Below are 24,625 nucleotides of genomic sequence, written 5' to 3'. Positions count from 1 at the left end.
GCATGGTGGGCATCCTCAGGGCTGGTCTCCAGGGTTATGCCACGACCTTAGGAGACCACATGGGTATCCCTGCCCAGGCAGATGGCTGGCCTTGTTTGAAGGGTTTTCCAATCTTCCCCAAACCTTCATCCTCTGACACATCCCAGTCCAGCTGCAACCTTATCCCTGGACAGCTTAGGGCCAAATCATGGGTGCCTGTGCAGGCACATGGCTCCCACCTTCCGATCCAAAGCCTGGGACCCACACCCACCTACCCAGAGGCAAAGACTCCCTGTACATACACACAGACACCCACACCCAAGTGCCAAGCCACTGCCAGGAGGGGCCAAGCGGGCATGGGTCCAGCAGGCCCCTCCCTAGAGGAAGCATCTGGTGGTGCCGGCCTGGTGGGGAGGCTGTGCCAGGAAGGCCTGATGCTGCCAACAGGTTCCTGGGAGGGAGGGAGGGAGTGGCTCAGCCCTGGGGGATCCCACCCCCAGCCAAAAGTCCCTGCTGAGAAGGGGGCAGGGTTAGGGAGTCCTCAAGCCCAGTGAGCCTGAGTAACATTCCTTCATCCTCTTGTGTTGACAATAAACCAAGGCCTGGGGGAAGGAGAGATATAGGGGGTGGGGGTGGTCAAGGGAGCCAAGGCCCCAACATCCCAGCTGCCAGCCTCTGCCTAACTCAACCAGAACTGGACAAGCCTCCTCCCCAGGTGTCTGATTCCCAGGACACTCCCGCCTGTGGACCGGCAGGAATCAATGCAGTGGACCCTCTGACCCCAAGAACCCACCCGAGGAGTTGGGGGCGGAGGGGGAGACTTTATTCTTATGGACACTCCGGCTCTAGTTTCTTCTCTTGTCCAGACCTGGGAAGCGGATGGCCTGGAGGCAGGTCACTGACCCACTTCCTCCCCTCTTGACCATGGTGCCAACTAGGCCAGGATCGTCTAGTAATCCACAGCCCCCAGCAGTGGATGCCGACCCTGCCAGCGGCCAAAGAGATGCTGCGCAGTGCAGCTGGAGGGCGTGGTGGGAGGGCAGGTCTGGGAGAGCAGGGAAGCCCACCTCAGAGAGCACAGCTCCCCTGACTGCACATATTCTCAACAAAGACCTCCAGAAAGATCTAGGCAGGACCCCACCTGGGTGAGACCTGGAGCCAGACGCTCAGCCGCAGAGACGGGGATGCCCAATGCCAGAGGGCAGGCGGGGACACGGAGGCACTTACCTGTCACGGGGATGCTGTGCAGAGGGGTCCGGGGCAGGATTTCCAAGGCTGGTTCCCGGCCTGGCATCCCATCTGCTGAGAAACAGGATTCCGTCTCATAGATGGTCTGCAGCATCTCCACCAGCCCCTGAGCCTTGGGCACCAGCAGCATGCCCGGGAGGGGCCGCCCGAGGCGGGGAGTCAGCCACGGGGAAGGTGGTCAGGCGGGGCCCTCGCGGCTGCCCGGGGGCTCCCTCAGGCCACGGCTGCTGGGACCAGCACGATGGGGAGGTGCTTCATCCGGCCTGGGCACTCCTGGCAGCAGGAGGAGCCCGGAACCCCGGAGTTATGGGCCCAGCGCCCCTCTAGAGGGGCATCCGACCACCGGCCTCTCCAGAGCTCCCGGGAGCGGGGTCTGGCTGAGCACTCAGGGGACAGGAAGGGGAGCTGGGCAGGCAGGCGGGCTCTCTGTGTTCCCTCCCAGCCCTGGGTGACAGCTCTGGGCCCGGCTCCCTGCTTCTCCTTCCCGAATGAGCCGCCGGCAGCTGGCAGGAGACTGAAATAGCAGTTGGGGGAGGGCCCTGTCTATAAATAGGTGGAGCATGCTCAGGGAGCCGCCGGCCGGCTGCCAGGAGCCCAGGCCTGGCGGAGGCCCCATGGGGGGGGAGGGGGAGGCGCGTTCCACCCCAGGAGGAAGCGCCAGGGAGGGGGATGGGAACTGGGAAGAGCCTGCACTCAGGGCCAAGGCCACACAGTCGGGTGGCCAGAGGCTGCGCTGGGGCAGGGCTCCGGCTGGAATAGCCACACATCTGGGAGCAGCTCTGGGACTGCTCTTCGCAGGTGAGGGGCTAGAGCCCCCAAAGCCCAACTCTGTCCTCTATGTTCCCTCGCACCATCCAGAGCAGATAAAGCAACTGGAAGGGTCTGGGATAGGTGGGCAGACAGGGCCACCAGGCCAAACTGTGCATCTTCCCATGAGTCCCTCTAACAGCCGATGGGAGCTGATTTACCTTCTGCCCTTTTTCAGACCTGGGAGGTGCCTCCCCACCCCCCTCGACCAGCAGGGAGAGCCCTGAGCAGCTAAATGGTAGCTCCCTCCTACTTATTGGGGTGTCACTTCCAGAGGCCGCTCAGCTTCCTTCCAGGGGGCAGGGAGACCCTTCTGGGACAGGCCTCACCCCACCCAGAGAAGGGAACCTGGGAGCACCTGCCTGTACTCAAGAGCACAGGTAGCTCTTCCCGCGGCGAGTGCAATGCTAAGTAGCACATAGGTCACCTCGTTTATTCTGCACGATGACCTTGGAAGAGAGGTGCAGACGGGGAAACCAAGGCACAGAGAGATGAAGTCACTCAGGTCATACAGCCGCTTGAATGGTAGGGCTGGGACATCTGAAGTTCATGTCTGAGTTCTAACCACCACAGCTCCTGCTTCCTGCATGGGGGGCACGTGAACCTGCCCCAGGGTTTCCATTAACAGGTACAATGACACCACCCCTCTCCAGGACCCAGGTAGGAGGAGACCTGGGGTTGTAGCCCCTGTAAGAAGAGTCGAGGGGCTGCCAGCATCCAGCCCTTCCCCATCAGCCCCAGGCCTGGCAGAGCAGGGCCCGCTTCTGAGGCCCTGCTGGGACCTGAGACTGGTGTGCCATGAGGACCGGTGATACCCCCACCTACGCTTCCCACTGCTGGCCCATCCCTCCTCCTGAGATTGTGCCTCCCACTGATACAGAGATCCCACTTGGCCCCCTGACCTCACTGGAGCCTTTTAATAGCCGGGTTATTCCTGGGTCTGTGTCCCCCTCCCCCTTCCTGATGTCACAGCTGCTATTTTGGAGCCCCCTCCTGGCCCCTCCTTGCCCCCAACTCTAGGCATGGAGCCAGGGACACCTGTCCTCTCCCCGGACTGGATGACCTCACCCTCCCGTTTGGAGGCCAGGAGGAGCTGGCCAACCAAGGACACAAGAGATGTGGCTCCTGCCAGCTGGGGACAGCAAAGGGGCCTCCTGCCCTCAGGTGGGGAGATCACATGGATGGGGAAGGGGAAGAGGTGGGCTGTCCCAGGCGCTAGACTGGCTGGTAAGATGGGTATGAGGGAAGCTGGAGGTTAACAGGAGCTAAAGAAAGCTCTGAGCCTCAGCTTCTCAGTCAGGACAGACTCCAGAAAACTGGTGATGGAGCAGTGCTCCCCACAGGGGTCTGGAGTTGGTGGACACTTCAGAGGAGGTCTGGGGACTCTGTTCAGCACTCTGTGCCCGAAACTCATCCTGGCCAACCAGGCTCCCCAGAGAGCAAGGGGAGGGAAGGTCAAGGTCTCCTCAGCGGGGTGACAGGCAGCAGTCTTGAGGGAGCCCAGAAAGCTGGGGGCAGCAGCCCGGCCCAGCCAAGACTCCACCCACCCACGCTGAAAGCAACCAGAAGGGCTGGCTAGCCCTGTCCTGGCTCTCTCTCTGCCTGCCCCAGGCACAGGAGAGTATGGTAGAGGAACCCTGCTCTGGAAGAGAGGAAATCATCAGTTACAATGACTCAAAAGGCAGGGCCCTCAGAACGTGGAGCAGTCAGAATCCTAAGGAAACACAGCTCCCTGTTTAGGGAAGCTGGGAGCCCCTGAGAGGCTAGGCACCCAGAGGTGGCCGAGCCAGGGGTTCAGGGCAGTTCCCAGCACTGCTACAACTTTCAGCAACAGCTTGAAGTGGGAAGTAAAGTGTCAGACACAGCCAGACGATCATCAGCGTAGTTCCCAGAATCCTCCAGGGCAGTAAGAGAGGAGGCCTGGGATGGGGACAAGTGTCGTTTTTTTTCTTCTGAGGTTCAAGTGATGCAACATCTTCCTAACGTCTAACCTCAATCCTTCCTGCTTTATTAGCTCCTCTCCTCGGGGTTCATGTCTCTTCTCCATGCCCCCTCCCCAGCTCTCCCATGCATGCGTCGCCCCACTTATGTGACAGAGCACCCGCCAAGAATGGGTCACAGCAGCCTCATGAAAAGCAGGCACCATCCCCTCCAGAGCCACGATGACCTCGTTTGCTCCCTCCCTCCCTCAGAGGCTGGGCTCAGGCCTCCTAACCCTTTAAATGTGGAGGAGAACCTAAAGTGGTTCCTTGAGCTCGTGAAGGCTCCTATCTTCTGGGCCCATAAGACTGGGGTGGGGCCCTGACTGTAAGGAAGAAAGCGAAATCTGCTTTGTGCAGAGTATAAAAGCCGAGGGTTGGTGGGGGGGGTACCCCGGACGGAGTGCAGGGTGCAAGCTGCCATGGGGCCCTGGAGGCAGGCCTGCCTGCCCTCCCGTTCTCTCCTGCCCTCAGAGTCCAGTCATGCCGGAGCCTGTCAGGACGGCCCGGGAGCCGCCATGTGCCAGGTCCCATGCTGGGTGCTGGCTGAACCCTCTCATTTGAGACCCAGCCCAGGGAAAATGTGAACACCTACTGTGGCATCTTCCATATCCCCTCGAGGTTGACCCTGCCTCCTCCGACCATTCCATGCTAAGCCTTCAATCCCTTCGGAATGGTGGGACAGGGGAGGGTGACGCTGATCTCAATCCACAATGAGTTCAGAGGCGTGCCAGGGGGCATCGAAGTGGAGAAGGGACACCAGAGTCCACTTCCCAGACCCCCGCCCCATTGACGCCTCTGACCCACTTTCTCCTCCTTCCCCGGGGGCGCAGAGGCAGAGGCTGAGCCTGAGGCTGGGAGGCAGGACACCGAGGTTCCTGGCTCCACCCCACGCCTATGCCCCAGTTTCTCTGGTCACCCAGAAAGGAGGGGGCAGCCGGGAAAGGGAAGGAGAAAGTGTGCAGCGAGCTGGGAGGTGCTGGGCAGAGGTGCTGGGCAGGCAGGCGTTGTCATGAAGCTTGTCTCCCTCCCACGCTGGGGCTAAGGAACCTGGCCGCCTCCTCCTGGGGCCCCGTCGCCATCTAGACTGGCTCAAGGGGCGGGCCTTCCCCGTGCCCACGCCTCTTGGCCACAGCACAGAGGACAGGGCAGTGAGGGACCAGAGTGGGCCCAGGCCCCAGGGTAGCTCCTCCAGGCTTCAGGGGGCACATCCTGTCAGTCCTTCACATCCACTGATGGGAGCAGGAATGAAAATGAAGCCTCACTCCTCAAGCCTCCTGGTGCCCGAAGAGAAACCAGATACCAGGCAGCAGCCTCCTCAGGGAAGCGGGCAGCCCCATCAACGGCCTCTGCTTGTCCTCCCAGGACTGCAAAAGAGGCAAATCAGGTCAGATGCTGGCATCCAGCCCAGCCCAGAGGGAAGTAGATCAGCTCCCACTCCCCAGGGAGGACTGGGGAGCCCCAGAAGTAAATATCTCGAGATCATCTCCACCTGCCACCCCTCACCTGGAAGACACTCTCTCACTAACTTGTCTGCTGTGAGGGCAGGGATGGATCATCTCCTACTTTTCTTTTCCAAACAGGAAAGCTCCTGCCCTGAGACAAAAGGAGGGAAACTGCCCCTCACCCAGGCCTGCCCTTCTGAGCCCTGAGGGAGAGAGGGGTGAGTCTTCAGGGACTTGGGAGAGGGTGGGGGTGCTCAGACACCTGGGGGACTAACCACTCTCCTCATCCCCACCTTTAGCCCCAGGCCTGCGGCCTCATGCTCTTCCTAAGCTCCCTGAGAGGGACACCCAGCTACAATTCGTGGTTTCACTGGACTCCCGTGGAGTTCAGGCAAGCAGTTTCCAGGCTTCTGCCAGGCACCCGGCACCCACAGCCTCAGCCCAGATGCCACCCTGTGCTCTGGGAATGGCAGATGCTGGGCCCCTCGATGGGGGAGGCTGTGCAGAAGTTGGCCCTCTCCCCCGGTCAGAGCAGCTGGAACTCCACAGCGGGGAGAGGCAGGCCTGGAGCCCAGGAAAAACTTGGTAGGAAGGGACTTGGGACGCTGCCCCTGAACAATGATCCCAGTCTGAGCCTGGCAACAGTCCTAAAACCAGCTTTCCAATCTCTGGCCCCCTGTCCTTCTCCCTCCTTGCTGAACACAAGCAGACGGCATCTCCCCCTGCTGGGGGGAGCGAGAAAGCCAGCCAGGAGGCGCGGCCAATTCGATGGGCCCCTCCTGGCCGGGCTCAGGGCTGACGGACCCTTCCAGCCCCTGCCAGCTCTGGGACAAGCGGCTACAAGGAGGATTCAGCCCACCTGCATCTGGAAAGACAACCCACTGACCTGATCCGGCCGAGGTTGATCATCTTAGCCTTTCACTGTAAGGCACTAAAATCCCAAAGCTGGAAAACGTCCTTCCGGAGCGACCAACAGATGCCTCTGGCCAGCTCCCCTTCCCCTGGCCAAGGGTTAGACCCCAGGCCTGGTGTGACCAGATATGGCTCCCAGACAGGTCAGTGTTGTAGCTCAGAGGAAAGAAGCAGTTGGCACTCTTGTTAGGCACAATCGACCCTGCAAGGGGCAGCATCCAGCTGAGATGGCCAAGGGACTGTTGAGAACCCACCAGGCCTCTCCTTCCCCTTCGTCAGCCCAGCCTCATAGGAGGAAGCAGGAAGTCAGGGTAGCCCACCCTCCAGCACCAGAGTTCCACAGACCTCTCTACGTCTAACACCTAGCACAGCCCCTGCAGGGGAAACGAAGGCAGGCACTGGCAGGAGGTTTGCAGGGGGGACCACAATCCCAGCAGGAGGGGGCCCATCGACAAAGCTGACTTGGTGAATCTCAGGAGCCCAGCCTTCCCCAGCTGGCACTCTACTCTGTCTTGTGCCCGGACAATGTCACGATGGAAAGGGCAAGAGGAGGGGGCACAGCCTTGACCAAAACAAATATCACAAAGCCAACCAATCCCACCAGCTTCTGGCTTCCCTGAATCTGTTGGAAGCCCCAGGACTGTGGTCAGGGCCACACGTCACCAGCACGCGGTCCTCACGACAGGAAGCCACCAGATCGAGCACAGTGATGATGACAGGGAATGAGATGGGCCTCGACTCCTCCCTGATCCTGCTCTGCATCATCCTGCTAACCAGTTTCGGTCTCCAGGCCCTAGTTTCCCTGTCTCTGAAAGAATGAAAGGTATCTCCCACCCCAGCAGAAAAAAATGTAAGTAATAGGAAGGGGGGGGGAGCTGCTGGTTAAAGTTGAGCAAGATGGACTCTGACCCTTTTAAGTCTGTGCAGAAAGAGACAGCCAAGGAGGGAAAGCAGTTATTACTCTGACCACACTGACCCATGACCCCCTGTGAAATCCTGAGGGTCCAGCTCAGGCCGCTTGGACACATCCACATGGGCACACATCCAGACTCACCCGTGCACAAAGCTGCCTGGAGTCCCACCCACAGACTATTTCTGGCAGCACTAGGCAGGCTTCTAGGAGCAGAGGGGAATAAGAAAACTCAGGGCTGGAGACCCCAAATTAAGAATCTTCCCTGTCCAGGGCATGTCTACCTGGACTCAAAGGAGAGAGCCAAGTCTCCTCTGCCAACGTATCACTGCCCACCCCTCACCCCAATACCACTCATCCCAGCACAGGCTAAGGCTGGAGGTCCTGCAAACCTCCACTGAGAAAAAGAGTATGGAACACAGAGTATGGAAAAGAGTGTGGAACTTCAGCAAGAAGGACGGACACCACCACGACAAGGAAGCTGGGCATTCAGCTATCAGAGGGAACTTCTTCCAACATCATCCCCAGACCTCCCGGAGGGGCTCAGGGGCACATAACCCCCTCACCCCTTCCTGTTTTGGTGAACAGGGGCAGGGTGGCATGGAACTGAAAGCCCCTGAGTCAAGAGGGCCAGCCTGGGATCACAGTTGGACCCATGCCCTCCCCGGGCTAGGCTAGACCATCAATCCATCAACTTCAGGTCTACCCTTTAGTCAACCACTCTGGGCTTGCCTCTGTCCTTTTCTCACCATGCTTCTCCACTCCTGACCCCTCGCGCTTCCTTATGGCTCAGATCCTGAAGACCAGCTGGCCTGGGGTGGATATACCCATACACCCCATTACATCCAAAGCCACCCCAGGTGCCTTCTCCGCCTCCCAACTCTTACCCGACTCGGTGGGAGAGTTCATGCCGGCTCTGGGCCTGCAGGAAGCTGGCGTTGGGGGCTGGGACGGGAGGGGGTGGAGCTGCGGTGATGTCAAGAGAGACAGACGATAACAGACAGACGGACGGGACAGGAGCCCGGGGCCGCTGGGCCTCTAACGCCCATCCGAGGCCATCCTTCGGGGCGAGGCAGTCAGGCATTCAGAACGGCATTCCTGGGGAGAGATGGAGCAGGGTTAGCGGGCCCCAACTCAGGAACCTGGGGGTGGAGGGAGACCTTGGAGCTTGTCAGTTACACCTAGGGAACAGAGGGAGGGCCACCTGCCCAGCAGCACGGCACTGGACCAGACCTAGTTTCTTCTCTTTCTAACTAGTGAGGCTGCCAGCTCTCACGGAAAGGGAAATGGCTACTGTAACCACATCCAAACTCCCTTTCAGGTGACCATGTCCACTGCCAGGTGGGGAGACCTCAGAGACTCCCAAGGGCGCCAAAGGTGAAAGTGCAGGAAGGCTTCTGAACTCTGTCCAGGGCAGTGGAGAGACACAGGGCTGATCTGGAGCCCCTCGAAGAACTTAAGGGAGAGACTGGTCCTCCAGCCCCATAGCCTGAGCTTGGATGCTCATCTTCTCCCTACTCCCAGATCCTAGTGTCACCCAACCCTGGAAACGCCACGTGCTTCTGCCTTGGTCTCCCTCATTCAACAACAGGTTGCCCTCAGAGAAAGAAGGCAACAACTGCTCCTTCTCTACCCATTAACCATGCTGTTTCCAAGAATTTCGAAAGACAGAGACATTCATCCCACATCCGGCGCCCTCTGGACTAGGGGTCCAAGGCCCATACCCAGGGCCTTGCATGTGTTGAATAGGTTGTGCCCCGCGCAACGAGGTCTGAAATCCAGCCTCTGCTCTGCCTGCCAAGCTACACAGGCTGAATCCACCCAGAATAAGGGATGCTATTTTCCACTTTGTACAAAGACACCAAGAGACCCAGCAGCAGGCCTGCTGAGGCCAGTAGAGTAAGAGAGGATGTCCCAGTATTACAGAACCATGTGTTTGCCAACTGTCTCCACTCCTCCAGCTCCCCAACCCCCTCTAGCCCCACAGCTAGCCCTCAAGCCTCAGACACTACACACGCACCCACCTGGGCCCATCCCTAAAGAGTTCATGATCCACCCTAGACATGATCTCATTCATTTTTTTCCAAACGAAGGCAGGCCTTCCAACACCTAGTGAAATGGAGGGAGCAGGAAGCAATAGGAAGAGGCCAAGTTTTAAACCCTAACTCTGCTCCCCAAACTAGGAAGAGGCAGTCACTTCTGCCCCTGGACAGCCTACCTCCTGGCCGGATTAATTCTTGGTAAACTTTGCATTCTCATGAAGGATGGCCAGGCACAAGGTCCATATGGGGCCGAGGAGCCCAGGAGTCAGCCATGGCAGGGACACAAGAACACAAACATTGACACACACACAGTTATACTGCACATATACTAGGAGGATCTCAAGTCTTCTACTGCTCCCTGGGCTTTGACTCGGTAGCCAGGGAAAGGTGCACTCAGATGGGGAGGTGGGAGTAGGCTGAGAGAAGGGGCTGAGTGGCTCCCAGCAGGCACAGGTGTGGGGCAAGGTCTGAAGAGGCTATGCAGGGTTGGGGCCAAGCTCAGGAATGCAGCAGGTGGGGCTGCTGGTGCCCTGGCAGGGCCCACGTGGGCAGACAGCTCAGCCCATGCCCACCCCGGGGCTGGCGCCCAGTCCTGCTCACACCCTTTCCCGTGGGCTGGGGAACACAGGTTCAGAATTTCCCACGATTCCCAGCAGCCCAAGTGACCCAGCCCATCTCCTCAGTGAAAGGAACCTCCACAACAGGGCTCTCAGGAGGGGCAGAGTCTCCACGGGCCAAAAACTAGGTTAAGATCCGTCCTGAGCCCCCATCAGTCTTCAACCCCTGGAGAGAAGAGGAAGGGAGGGGCTCCCAGAACTCCCAGGAGGCTCAGGGCTCTGAAAGGCTGCACTCTGGCCCACCCTATCACATGTAACAGGACCCCTGGGACCCCATCCACCTGCGGAGAGTGTCTGCCAACACTCCCAGGAAGCCTCCCTGGGAAACAAAGCAGCGTTCACTTTGATCACTCATGGGGACAGGCACAGATATTTGACTGGGGGTGGGGGGAAGGGCTGAAGGGGGAAAAGGGGAGCTTAATGGGGAATACCTGAGCTGTCTGGTCCCTCCTCAGCCAGAGAAACTCACTGCTGACCATTGTTATAGGAAGGTCGGGGGTGGAGGGCAGTTGGGGACCAAGAGCTCCATGGCTCCCGGCACTCTGATGCCAAACCAGTGAGCAGCCTGGCTTACAAGACATCACAAGCAACCAGACCCCAGGGTCCTGTCTGAACCCCCTGAGAACTTGTCTTCCAGTCAGACCTCTGTCCCACTCCAGGATCCAAACCCACCTCCCACCTCCAGCCAGGGAGGCAGAAAACCAGCTCCATCTCACCCTCCAAGCTCATGGCTAAGCTGGGGGAGGAAGGGCAAAACACCCTAGGGTGATACTCCACTCCATTCACAGGCAATACAATCTCCAGTGGAGGGTGGGAGGAGAAGGGCAGACAAGTGAGGGGCAGGCGGAGGATGCACTGCCTCAAAAGCCCCAAGTTCACAATGCGGCCCCGCAGGTATCTCATCCCTCAAGGAACGTGAACTCCACCACCACGAGCCAGTCCCTTCTGCCAACACACCAGCTCTGGCCCTGCTCAAGACAGGCCCAAGTCCTGAGCACTGAGGCCGGGGACCCCTCCCCAGGTGAGCTGTCAGAACCAAATCCTATGACACTGCTCCCAGCCTGAGATGTGCCCCCAAAGTCTTCATCAGAAAGCCACAAGCCCAAACATCCCATCCCAAGGCACAAAGGAACTCTCATCTTGACCCCTCCTGACCAGGGCCCAGGCCGATCACTTTCCCCAGACTGGAGTCTTCCCCCAAGCTGGCCCACCAGAAGCCTGGAGGCTGATTAGAGCCAGGAGGGGTGGCTGATTTGGATGTCAGGGCCCCAACTAAGGGAGGGAGGAGGGCGACAGGGGAGGAAAAAAGGCACCAGGCTGACAAATTCATTTTTGCAATCGGCCCATTTCTGTTTGTCTGCTCAGACGCAGCTCCAGGCATCTGCACAAGCCAGATGGAGGGAGGCTGCTATTTCTAGAAAAAAGAGAGGGGGGGTGGTGAGAGGGGAGGGAGGGATGAGGCAGAGGGCAGAAGACGGGGTCTGTTTGCCCTAAAACCTCAGGCAGAAGGATACCCCCTCACCAGCACTATCAGACAGGGTCCCCATTCAAGAAAGGGCTGGGGCTGGGGTGAGGTGGGGTGGGGGACAAGAAAGGCAGAGAAAGTTTAATTAGCCAAAGTCGGCTACAATAGGCCCCCTCACGGGATGCATCAGGTTTTCATTCATGAGCAAGCGACAGTGCTCCAAAAATGCCAAGAACCGCCCCCCCTCGCCGTCTCCCCCCCACCCCCCACCAAGAGGAGTGCATCCTCTAGCAGGCTGGCTGAGCCTGATGCCGTGTTCCAGACATCCCTCCTCAAAGGGATGTGAGTAGGAAGAATTAATTATTAAAGAGCAGCTGGTACTTCAGCACCAACTGCACTCCCCCCAGCTCCTATAGCTGTTGCCCCCCCCCGCAGAAACACAAACTACCAGTGCACCCCCTCAACATCCCCAGGCCCCATTTCTAAACACACAGCTAACATGCCACCCCTAGGGAAGGGAAAGCAAACCTTTGTCTCTGCAGCTACTTAGAGTGGGTGGGGCATGTGATACTGCCAGCCCCCCCCTCCCAATTACTCCATCGAGCCACACAGGAGGGTATACTGGGAAGGGGAGGCTGGCACAGAGCTAAGGTATCCTCCATCCTTGCCCCCAAGTAAACTGCACCTGGTATCTGCTCTCCGGCCCCCCCGCCCCGCATGGATACCTTCCCAGGATAGAGTGGAGATGCTGGCGGACCCAGTCCTTTAACTCAGAGACGCCCACCTGCCTTATCTGGACACAGCCCACAATCAAGTCCAAGGGGAGAAAAGCAAAGGGAGGTTTCAAGAGAAGGGACAGAAGGCAAACCAAGAGCTCCCCAAGCTTTATGTTTAGGAGGAAGAGGAAGGAGGGAAGACTGAAACGAAAAAGCAGGCAGCCCCCAACATGGCTTACCCACCATCCCCAGCCCAGCCCAACGTCTCAACAGCCAGCACAGGCTGAGGAACTCTGGTGCTTAGAACTCAAACGGAGGACCCTTCCTGCCTACATTCTCTAAACCTGAAGAGGCCCAGAGCAGGACCCAGCTCCCGGCTCCAGTCCTCCAAAGCAGACTGGTCAGGGGTCCTTCTGGCTAAGACTCCTGGATCTCTCATCCCCTGCCTCCTTTTGTTCCTATGGTCTGACTCCATCCTTCCCTCCCAGTTGGACCTTGAACCCAGTTACCACCAAACCCAGTTACCCCAACGGCCGAAGCTAATTTCAGGCCCCAGAAGCACAGTGGTCACTGTCAGAGTGGTGGGTCTCTTGAGCACCCCAAAGCAGCTGCAGCTGCCACCCTTCCTTTTTAGGGATACACCTCACCTCAGAAGGCCAACCGGGGGAGTATCAGGTGGTCACCTCCTCCCCAAAATGAGGCACTCTCACCTTCCCCTCTTCTCCCCCACCAACCAGCCTCCCAGATTAATTACTTATTACCCAGCCAGTTCTCATCTCCCCCAGGTCCCCAAAGAAGGGTGGGGTAGGGAAGCAGCTCCCCTCAAGTTAAAAGGCACGGGCAGCGCCCCCTCCCTCTGTGAGACACAGACCCGGGATGAAAAATGGGGGGCATTCACCCCAGACAAGAAGTGGGGGGGGGGAGTAGCTTTCATCTCCTAGATCTCTCTCTGGCTCCAGGGTGTCAGACGGGAGAAGAGGGTGGGAACAAACGCAGTAACGCCTCACTAGGGAAAGGGTGCGAATAATGGGAGAGAGAAGTAAGGTGGGCCCGCCAGCCCCCTCCTCGGGCATGTAAGTCAAGGACACAAAATCAAGGATGCGTTCCGAGGTATGGGTAGAAGCGCTGTGGCGTGGGGGCGCCCCTCACCTCAGAGTACCAAGAAAGGCTGTCCAGCGAAGAGGGGTCTGCACAGAATCCGGGTGCAAGGCTCAAATCGCTCTGCAACGCACAGCGCGCCGCCCGGGAGAGGGCAAATCAGACAGCCCGGGCCGGTCTCCCAGCCATTTGGGGGTGTGGGTCGCGGGAAGACGGACCCCTCCCTTACCTGTAGGGAAGGCGCCCCTGCCTGGGAGGGGCAGGGAGGGGCGCGGGCAGTAACCCCGAGGCCCGGCTCCCGGGCTGGCGATGCTCCCGGGGGGCGCCGCCTGGCACCCGGGCGCCGGGAGGAAGGAAGAGGGGCGCGGAGCTCGGCGCGCGCTCAGGGAGCCCGCGGGCAGCGACGGTAGGAGGAGGGGGCGCTGCGTCGCGTCCGGGGAGCCTGGGGGAGATGGGATCGGGGCTGGTGCGGCGCGCTCACCCCCTGCGGCTCGAGCACCGGCTTCGCGGGCGGCGGCGGCAGCAGCGGCGGCGGCAGCAGCGGCAGCACCTCTTCGACGGCTCCTCCATCTTTGCGGCGGCTCCTCCGGCTCCGCTCGCCGCCGCCACCAACAACAACATTCGGAGACGTCACTCCCGTCACGTGACCCCACCCGGTGCTAAAAATAGACCCAGACCCCCCCCCCCCGACTTCAGCCACCACCAACCCCTCCCCTCTTTCTTGGCCCTCCCCGCCGGGCGGGGCCAACAGCGCCACCGTGACAACTTTTTAAAGGGCCAGTACCCGCAAAGGGTTGGGCTGGGGAGGGGGAGGAAGGCAAGGGATCCGAGCCCTGTGAGCAGTGTTGGAAGGAGCATTGCGGGCTTATGGGTTTGGTTCCTGGGGGCTCGGCCCTTGGGATGCACGATTTTCCTCCCTGCGCTTCCTCCACTTCCTTTTCAGACCGTGGATGGTGCAATCGTTGCCTGCCTAAGCTTCTCCTTAACACGCCCTCCCGCGGTGGGGGAGGGGACCTGGGGATGGATTCCTAGGGGCTGGGAGGGCCTTGGAGGCCCTAGCTAGGGGGCCATGCTGGGGGTGGATGTCTGGGACAAGCCTCGAACCCGCCAGCTCCGACCGCACACACTAAATCTGTGCCAAGCCAAAAAAAAAAAAAAAAAAAGACTGGGAAAGGCCAGGGCAGGGTTGTAATAGTCCAAGGCCTTCAAAAGGAAGACTTCCGGTTCCTGGCTTCGGTGCCATCCTCTTCTACAACTCCGTAACTCAGTAATTCCACTAACGAAAATGTATCCTAAGGAAATAACATTGTTGTGCTCAAAAATGAGTATGGAAAGAAAGAGATTGCTTCTAATGATGTGAAAAGTTGGAAACAACATAAATATCCATCAAGAGAGGATTAACAAATAAATTAGGGCACATCCACTCAGTGGAATCCCATCCAGATCCAGACATTTAAAATGATACAAATCTGTATAGACCTTAAAAGATGCTCAAGATACGTGGTTTTCTTGAAAATCAGGAAACAAACAAATACTACAGAATTGTTCCATTATTTTTTTGTCTCTCCCCCTTCCATTATTATAAACAACAAACTACATACTACATCCATATGTCTGAATATGTATGTGTATTAATAAGCCTATAAGAATTTATGCCAAAATATTTACCTTTGCTTTCCTCTTTATCTTTTTCTGTATATCTGAAATTTTGCAACTATCATGTATCACTTATTGGAAAAAGTGAATATATAAATGTTTCTGTAATAAATAATAAAGGTTCTTCCTACAAAGTTGCTCATGAATAAGTCTCACCCATCTTCATCCCCACCCCTTTTTTGAAGTCAAATCATCTCTCATTTGCGATATTCTAGCTGCCGCCCTGGCCACTCCACTCCCTGCATCATCCCAGCCATCTCCCAAAGCCAGAATGACCTTTTCAGAACACAAATTTACTCAAGGGAGGGCTTAAAAGCTGTCCACCTTTGTCACTGAAATCTGTATCTGGCCCAGAAAACTAGCTTTCAAACTTTAGGGTACTTACAAATTACCTCAAGAACATGTTCAAAACTCCTGAACCCTAGTGACAGTGTTTGTTTTTCAGTGGGGATGGGCCTAGAATCTTCATTTTTAGTAATTTTGCTGCAGCTGGTCCTCTCCCATATTTGGAAAAAAAAAAAACAGCCTAGAAACTTCTACATGATCTGGTCCCACCTCACCTCTCTTCCTTTAGCTCTCTGTATTTCAGCCATTGTGGCTTTCTCTTACATCATTGAAAAGCTAGTCTCTTGTTCCTCAGGACCTTTGCACAGGCTAGTCAGTTTTTTCTCTTTCTGAAGTGCTCCCCTCCCCTCTTCTTGACCTGGCTAACTCTTATTCATCCACAGAGCTCAATTAAATATCACTTCCTTAAGACTCCATGCTTTCACTGCCAAGGGCCTGGGTTCAATCCCTGGTTGGGAAACAAAGATCCCACAAGCTGCATGGGAATGGTCAAAATATATATATATATATATATATATATATATATATATACATGTATATATATAAAACTTCCTGTAAGAGGCCTTCCTTGGTCCTTTTAAGTTGGATCCTCTTGTTATCTTAAGGTTGTATGCCTTCATTGACCCTGATAACAATTTGTAAATATACATCTGTTTATAGCATTATTGGATTAGTGTCCATCTCTTCCTCTGAGGAGTATTAAATGATTAAGCAAAGGTGAACAGTTTTTTTTTAAAAAGATAACTTCTTTTTTAAAATATTTATTTATTTGGCTGCATCGGGTCTTAGTTGCTGCTCACAAGCTCTTCGTTGTGTCATGTGGATCTTTCCTTGCATCAGGCAGGCTTAGTTGCTCTGTAGTTTGTGTGATCTTAGGTCTCCAACCAGGGATGGAACCAACATCTCCTGCATTGCAAGACAGATTATTAACCACTGAACCACCACCAAACTCCCAAAGATAAACAGTTTTTTGACTGTGGACTCTGAGCAGAAAGGCCACCTCAAAAAGTCATTCCATGTCACTCCAAGACAGGGGTCTTCTTGTGTCTATCCTATAATGATGGTGCCATTTGCTGTCATTCTTGTTTTTTTTACTATCCAGGCCACATGGCATGTGGGACCTTAGTTCTCCCACCAGGGATCAAACCCATGTCCCCTGTGTTGAAAGAAGGAGTCAACCACTGGACTGCTAGGGAAGTCCTGCATTAGCTGTGATTCTTATGCAATCTTATGACATCTCTTGGGTGGTTAGGTTCGGTTGAAGTTTTGCTTTTTCAGTGCTTATGTTTTGCCTCCCCAAGCAGAGTAGGAGTTGCCTGGGAAAAGCAATAAGATCTTTTTTTTTTTTTTTTTGCCTTTCTAGCACCTAGCACTCCACCTGAAACATAGCAGATACAGGTTCAGGGACATTGAAGACTCTAGAGTTTTTTCTCTCAGGATCTCAGAACATGGGGAAAAATCTTCCCATCAGGTACAATAGATGTCAATAACTGTCTTATGGCCAACCCTTTCCCATTCCACAGATGAAGGGACTGAGGCTCAGAGAAGCTAAATAACTTGCCCAGAGTCACAGAGTTCATGCAAGCAAGAACTCGGATTCAAACTCAGATCTCTCTGGCTGTCCCCCAGATACTAGGGAAAGGACCTGGGGGAACTTGATTCCCAAGTTCAACACTCTAGCCCTGATCTCTGGAGGTTTCTGAGATGAACACATTGTCCCTGCCATAGCCAAATGCCCCAGAAATTAGAAGAATTCACCATATGTGGCCCTGATGAGTCTTCAGATTTTTCCTTATCTGGTAATTGGGATTAAATATTTCCCCATGAATTCTTCTTGTTTCTTGAGTATAAACAGAAAGTGCTGGAGATATGGAAATGAAACTACCTTTAAGGATCTTAGAGGTCTCTCACAGAGAATAAAACTATCTTTTGTTATGAGTCCCTGTGCTGTGCTGTGCTTGGTCACTCAGTCATGTCCGACTCTTTGTGACTCCACGGATTGTAGCTCACCAGGCTCCTCTGTCCATGGGGATTCTCCAGGCAAGAATACTGAGTGGATTGCCATGCCCTCATCCAGGGGATCTTCCCAACCCAGGAATCTAGCCCAGGTCTCCCATATTGCACGTGGATTCTTTACGGTCTGAGCCACCAGTGAAAGTGAAAGTGTTAGTTGAGTCTGCTCTTTGCAACCCCATGGACTGTAGCCTGCCAGGCTCCTCTGTCCATAGGATTTCCCAGGCAAGAATACTACAGTGGGTTGCCATGCCCTCCTCCAGGGGATCGTCCCCACCCAGAAATCGAATCCAGATCTCCTGCATTGCAGACAGATCCTTTACCAGCTGAGCTACCAGGGAAGCCCTAGGAGTCCCTAGGGTGAGCCATTGCCAGGACCATTCACCATGGAAACGGGAATTACAAGGTTGTCTCCTTAACCAGAGCCTCAGATTCCCCGTGTAGAATGATGAGGCAGAAGGGATCAACTAGCTGACTGGAAAACTTCTGACCCTGGGACCCAGTAGTGAATTTGGACTCTTGGTAGAAGGAAATTAATCTTGGAGAAGAGCCAAGTGTTTAACCTATAACCTGACGGGTTGGCAGCACCATTGGACTTTGAGAAGGAGGCATCAGGGCTGGGAAGAGGAATGAGGACTGGTGAGCAACACTGTTAGGGGCTCTGGGAGCTCCTACTCCTGTCTTAAGTCACCAGAAATGTCCTGGCCAGTTCTTGGAGCCAGACAGAGGGCAGCCTTCCTCCCTAATCAGTGGATGCTATGGAACTCACAGATACCCCCAGCTCCTCCACCCGCCTCTCACTCACCCAGAATCTAAAGTCAGCATTGCCTGGGGACTTCCCTGGTGGTCCAGTGACTAAGACTCTATGCTCCCAGGGCAGGGGCCCAGGTTCCATCCCTAGTCAGGGAACTAGATCCCACATGCCGCAACTAAGAGTTCGAATACTGCCGATTCCACATGCCGCAACTAAAGATCAGAGATTCCAAGTGACGCAACTAAGATCTGGTCCAGCCAAATACATATTTTTTTCAAAAATGAATAAATAAAGTTAGCATTGTTTGGAGGGACAGACAAGGTACCCAGTACCAATGTGCCCTCACCTGAAACTCTCACCCAGATCCGGGGATAGAATTCTAGAGGCTGTGGGGCAACCCTTATAGAGTGTTCCAGCCTACAGTTCTGGTCTCCAGTGTAGCATCACTTTAGGTGGCCCTTCTGGCCTCCAAAGAGTGCCTCGTAGGGAAATAGTCACCACAGCTGTGCCTAAATACAGCATTGAGTGGAAAATAATACAGAACAAGGAAGAACTAAGCTGGTAAACTCATGCAACACACATTTACCAGACATTTATCACAGGAAATAGGCATTCTTTAACACTGTTGTCAATTACCAAGAGCAGCTTGTTCATAGAAACATGTTGTTTCTAGTTCATTCAGCAAGAATTTATTGACCTCATTGAAAAATCATGAGGTCAGCACAAGACTAGTTACTTTGGGGATGGCAAAAAATAAGAAAACAGGACAGGAGACAAGCAAACCTGGGTCCTAGAATCACTCAGGGCTTTCCTGGTAGCTCTGCTGGTAAAGAATCCACCTGCAATGGCAGGAGATCCCGGTTCAATTCCTGGATTGGAAAGATCCCCTGGAGGAGGGTATGACAACTCTCTCCAGTATTCTTGCCTGGAAAATCCCCACGGACAGAAGGCAGTAGTCCATGGGGTTGAAAAGAGTCAGACACAAATGAGTGATTAAGCACAGCACAACAGAGGATCACTCCATCCCGGTGTGCTATTGGATAAGTCCCTCTGGGCCTTGGTGTCCTTATCTGGGAAACAGGACTGGACTGCTGTTCTCTGTGGTCCCTTTCAGTTCTTACCCTCTGAAAACCCCAAATTAGATGTGATGACAGCATCCAGAGTAGTGCTGGGCTTCAGAATTTAGGCTGGGTCTTCATTCCTTCAGGGGCTTTAAGGTTCAGTCCTGCCCATGGGTGATTTACAATATGCCCAAGAGCCAAGGGGCTTCCCAGGTGGCACAGTGATAAAGAATCTGCCTGCCAATGCAGGAGATGCAAGAGACATGGGTTCAGTCCCTGCGTCAGAAAGATCCCCTGGAGTAAGAAATGGCAACCCACTCCAGTATTCTTACCTGGACAAGTCCATGGACAGAGGAGTCTGGCAGGCTACAGTCCATGGGGTTGCTAAGACTTGGATATGACAGAGCTACTGAGCAAACACACAAGAGCCAAAAATGAGTTTATTTTAGGGCAAACAATTCATGTGCCCCAAGACATAAAGCAAAAGACATGTCACAGAGAATTATAATGCAAACTGCCCTCAGGATGCCTAAGTATGGCCCAGGTCTCCCAGTGTGACCCTGGACAAATCCCTTCTCTGTGGCCCTCTATTTCTTGTAGGATGAGACTGTTGGACTAGATTTCCTTCCTTCCAACTGGAGACATTTCTGGAGGGTCCAACAGGTGAGGTTGAAAAGGAAAGATGGAAAAACAATTTTCTCCTCCCCTCTCTCTCCTGCCTTCTTCCCAGGGCCCTCTCCTCCAGGCTTAGGGCAAAAAGAAACCAGTTTCAGGCCAGCATCCAGGATATAGTCATGCTTGATTAGCTGAGATGTTTGGGGGAAGAGCAACAGACAGGGGCCTAGGTAAGCTGCTACCCTTCTGGACCTCAGTTTGCTCATCTGTAAAATGGTATGATTCAATGGATGATGTCTGAAGATTTTTCCAGCTCTGTGAGCTAACAATTCTAGAGCTGTAGCTTAAAAAAAGAAAAAACAAAACAAGCATGTGTGGTGGGGGGAACTTGCCTAGTGGTGCAGTAGTTAAGACTTCACCTTCCAATGCAGGGGATGCAGGTTCAATCCCTGGTCAGGGAGCTAGGATCCTACATGCCTCTTGGCCCAAAAACCAAAACATAAAAACAGAAGCAATATTGTAACAAAGTCAACAAAAGACTTAAAAATAAAACAAAAAATAAGTGGGTCCTGGAAGGAGATGTTGGCCCCAGTCATTCCTCACTTGAGAGTCTTACCTGGCGCTTGACACCTTCTGTCCCTTCCTAGGCCTCCTACCTCCTGCCTTCCTGGCCCAGAGACTGGAAGCAGGCCACTGTCTCTTCACTCAGCAATGACCAAGCCTTGAGAAAGTCAGCATGGTAGCTCCTAGAAGAAGCCATGAATTTGCTTAAAAATAGAGACTATTCTGGGTGCAGCTATCACCACTTGTCATGGTACCTTTAATATATATGTTATTTAGAGACAAAGCTGAAAAAAGCCACCAGTATATGGACCAAGAGCCTCCCACAGCAGCTAAAGGTCAGCAAGTGACCAGGAGGCCTGGGACAGAGGTAGATCTTATGATAAAATTTCTCAGCCCGACTCCCCAAGCTAGAGACCCAGAGTGAGGCATGTCACTGAGGCTTCTTACCCTGCCAGCAGCAAGACAACGAGCAGGAGGTCCAGGGGGCCGTAGCTGAAAAGGAAACCTACCCTCTCCTCCACCGCCCTGCTGGGACCTGGAAGTGAGGCCCAGATTTCCTGAACTGTATGGGTTCCTGCCTGCCTGCTCAGGATTCGAGGCCACGTGAACACAACAGTGCAAGGGCAGCTCTGGCCAGTCACATCCTGTACGTCCGCAGTCCCTCTCGAGTATCGTCTCTGGGCGGGGCATGCACACCAGGGAGGGGATGGAGGGTACAAACGTGCCTGCCCTCTGGGAGCGTATGAGCCTGTGGAGACAACAGAACCCCAAGAAGCGGAATGAATGAAGCGGTGGTAAAAGAGGGAGCTGGGAGACACAAGCCAACTTGGCCTCTAGAAGCTCAGGCCAACCATTTGCCCTCTCTGAGCCTCAGATTCCCCTCTGTAATGGGAGGACTGGACGCTTTGATGCTGGGAGACCCTCTTGGCCCTGAGGTCATGAAACAACAGAGACCAAGACACACGGAGGGGCATGGGCCCAGCCACACAAAACTGGTCCAGTTGGCTTCCCTCCAGCAAGTCATCTATGGTTGACATACATTTTGCCCCCTTTCTGCATAAACATGTATTGAGAGACTGCCTTTTGGGAGGTTCTGTCACATATATTACTATTCTCACCACAATTCTACAAGGTAGATGCTATGTATTCCATCTTATAAATAAGGAGACAGAGGCCCAGTGATGTTAAGCAATCGGTAAGTGGCAAGACCAGGGCAGAGGGAACTTCTTTGGTGGTCCCGTGGCTAAGACTCCATGCTCCCAATGCAGGGGGCTCGTGTCCAACCCTTGGTCAGGGAACTAGATCCCACATGCCACAACTAAAGATCTTGAATGCCACAAGGATCAAAGATCCTGCGTGCCTCAACTAAGACTCAGCACAGCCAAATAAATAAATAAATAAAATATTAAAAAAAAAAAAATGACCAGGGTAGGACCCATGCTATCTGGGTGGGGTGCCAGATGAGGTCTCCTCAGGTTTGAGGGGTCTCCTCTGTATAGGCAGAGACATCTGTGTCCTCTTACTCCTGGGAACTCCTTGTGGACCCAGACACCCCAACAGGAAGGCCTTGAGTTACGTGTCTGGAAGGCACATTCCATCATCTTTTAAGTAATAGGGGCTCTCTGGCATATCCACTGAGGATTCATCCTGTCCATTGGACAGAGCAGCAGGCTAGACTTTACCCACCCCATTTGACTTCATCCTGCCAACTCCTCAAGATGAGTGTTGTTGCTATTGTTATTATTATCATCATCTTCACTTTAAAGATGAAGGATCCGAGGCCCAGGAGACTTAAGGAACTTGCCCAAAGCCACAGACTCGGTAAGTTAAGACACAAGGATCTGACCCCAGGTTATCAGAGCCCAGAGCATGATTAGTTTAACCACTGGACCCAACCCCACTGAAAGGGTAAAGATCTAGACCTGGATTGAGGCTCTGCCACTGAACCAGCTATGTGAACTTGGAAATTCATTTGATACTTTATCTCTTAGAATTTCCTCACCCATAATAAAGGACAGTAACCTCCACCACTCTGGGTTGCCAGAGCAGGACATGGGGGTACTTGTGTGAAGAGCCGGCACAGGACAGGGCAAAGGGTAAGCCCAACCCTCATCTCCTGCCTTGATGTTATCACCCCTTGGTTTGGGCCAGCTGAAATGCTACTGCCACTCCCACACCCTGAGTAAGGAACTCACCTTCTACACCAGAAATGACCTCTGTCCCACACTTTCTCACCTTGCTATTTGCAGATCCTGGGTTCCCATCCCACTCTCCCAGACATTGTAGAATTGCTCTAGGGGTGGGTAGGCGTGCAAGCTCAGATGCCCCAGAGATGCTGCAGGAACAAGGCTTCCAGACTAGGGTTGCCAGAATTAGGAAAAAAAGAAAAGAAAGTCTGCGCAGTTAAATTTACATTTCAGATAAACAAGGAATAATTTTGTATACTTATAGAAAGAGTTCATGCCTTTTAAAAACTTATATTATTTATTTTTATACTTATATTTAAAAAATTATTCCTTATCTGAAACTCAGATTTAAGTGGTTGTCCTGTGTTTTATCTGACAGTCCCTACTCCTAGACCTCAAGGTCAGGTTGGAAGATAGCCCAACAAATAATTTTTTTGTTTTGTTTTAATAATTTTATTTATTAATTTATTTTTGTCTGTGCTGGGTCTTCGTTGCTGCATAGGCTTTTCTCTAGTTGTGGTGGCACGTGGGCTCAATAGTTGTGGTTCCCCAGCTCTAGAGCACAGGCTCAGAAGTTGCTTGTGGCTCAGGGGCTTAGTTGCTCCACAGTATGTGGGATCTTCCCAGACCAGGGATTGAACCTGTGTCTCCAGCATTGGCAGGTGGATTCTTTCCCACTGAGCCACCAGGGAAGACCCCAGGAAGTGGTTTTTGTTAAGAAATTTTAAACAAAAGAACCCGTTTTAAGTATACAATTCAACATTTTCTAAGTAAATTTACCACATGTACAACCATCACATAATCTGGTTTCAAAAACATTTTTATCGCCCAATAAAATGCTCATTTACAGTTAATTCCCATTATTACCTCCCCCACAAATAGCCTTTTAAAATATTTAATAAATAATATTTTTCTGCTGTAAAAATTCATACACTCTTAATGTAGAAACAAGGGGTGGGAGTGAGATCAGAGAAGTACAAAGAAGAAAATAAAATCACTCCTAAGTGCATAATTCAATGAGAACAATTATTAGTAATTGGGTAAATGCTTTTCTAATTTTTCCCATGCTCATATTTTTTCAAGAAAAATTATATCACATTATATCACACAGTATCTTACTATTTATTTTTTTGTAATACATCATGAAAATATTCCCATGGCATTAAATCTTCTTCCACAACCTCATTTTTAAAGGTTGAGCAGTATTCCATTGTTTTATTTTTTAAAAATATTATTTATTTATTTGAGCTGGGGGGTTTTAGCTGCAGTAGACATAAACTTCAATCCTCCTTGAGGCACTCAGGATTTTTAGTTGTGACATGAGAACTATTAGTTGCTGCTTGTGGGATCTAGTTCCTTGATCAAGGATCAAACCCAGCTGCCCTGCTTTGGGAGCATGGAGTCTCAGCCACTGGACCACCGGGCAAGTCCCCCATTGTGTTGTTTTACCAGTTTCTTTATTCAATCCCTTTCTGATGGACATTCGGGTTGTTTTCAGTTTTTCACCATTTTAAATAATGCTGTGATCCACCTTATTATAGCTAAATCCTTGCACACATCAATTATTGTTTTCTTAGAGGTGGAGCTGTTTTGTCAAATATCTTGCATGCATGCACTTGTGCCTGCTCAGTCGTGTCCGACTCTCTGCAACCCCTTGGACTGTAGCCCGCCAGGCTCCTCTGTTCACGGGATTTTCCAGGCAAGAATACTGGAGAGGGTTGCCATTCCCTTCTCCAGGGGATCTTTCTGACTCAGGGATTAAACCCGTATTTCTGGCGTCTCCTGCACTGGCAGGTAGATTCTTTACCACTGAGCTACCTGGGAAGCCCATTTTGTCAAATGGTCTACGCACTTTTAAAGCTTTTGATGATTTATTTCCCACCTTGTAGGGGACACCACCCTGGGACCCAGTTGTCCAAGTCAGAAGCCTCAGGTGCAGTTCAACCCTAGAGAAGAAGGCTGGCTGATACCTGGTGGTGGGATTCAGACTGGTCCTTGCAGGAACCGGTCCCGGGAGTGCAAAGGAGAGAAGCTACTAGGTCCTGAAGATTGTCAGGTACTGGGGGAACTCTGTGGGATCTCCCTGGAAACCAGAAGAATACTCTTGCCGTTACCCCATCGCCTCCTCACCATCAGCCACAGGTGCCCGAGACAACAAGCTTGAGCAGCTCCTTCCCTGCTGCCCCCTGTTTGTTTCCTGTGCTCCAGGCAAG

The 24,625-nt window shown here is 53.4% G+C and overlaps 1 protein-coding gene across 33 annotated transcripts in view; it reads right to left on the bottom strand.

The window, feature by feature from the left end:
* Positions 1-13,837, bottom strand: part of HDAC5 (histone deacetylase 5) — a 36,939-nt gene extending 23,102 nt beyond the window's left edge. For 9 of the 33 annotated variants that reach the window (XR_014078910.1, XR_014078912.1, XM_081577274.1 and 6 more), the window contains exons 1-3: positions 13,700-13,837; positions 8,168-8,378; positions 1,207-1,281 (exon numbers count right to left, since the gene is read on the bottom strand). Coding sequence is in view for 27 of the 33 variants with exons in the window: in XM_081577274.1 (XP_081433400.1) it covers positions 1,207-1,281; positions 8,168-8,189 (97 nt within the window). In the remaining 6 variants the exon portion in view is untranslated. Of the gene's footprint in view, positions 1-1,206; positions 1,711-2,396; positions 2,639-8,167; positions 8,379-13,447 lie in introns of those variants that run through there. The other 24 variants (XR_014078911.1, XM_081577276.1, XM_081577292.1 and 21 more) reach the window with 6 other exon arrangements.
* Positions 13,838-24,625: the final 10,788 nt, after the last annotated feature.

Source organism: Giraffa tippelskirchi, chromosome 3 (assembly GCF_054371585.1).
Source record: "Giraffa tippelskirchi isolate mGirTip1 chromosome 3, T2T-mGirTip1v1.2.pri, whole genome shotgun sequence".
NCBI classification, from domain to species: Eukaryota; Metazoa; Chordata; class Mammalia; order Artiodactyla; family Giraffidae; genus Giraffa; species Giraffa tippelskirchi.
The sequence above is the reverse complement of the archived record's forward strand: the minus strand, read 5'-3'. Positions and strand labels throughout refer to the sequence as shown.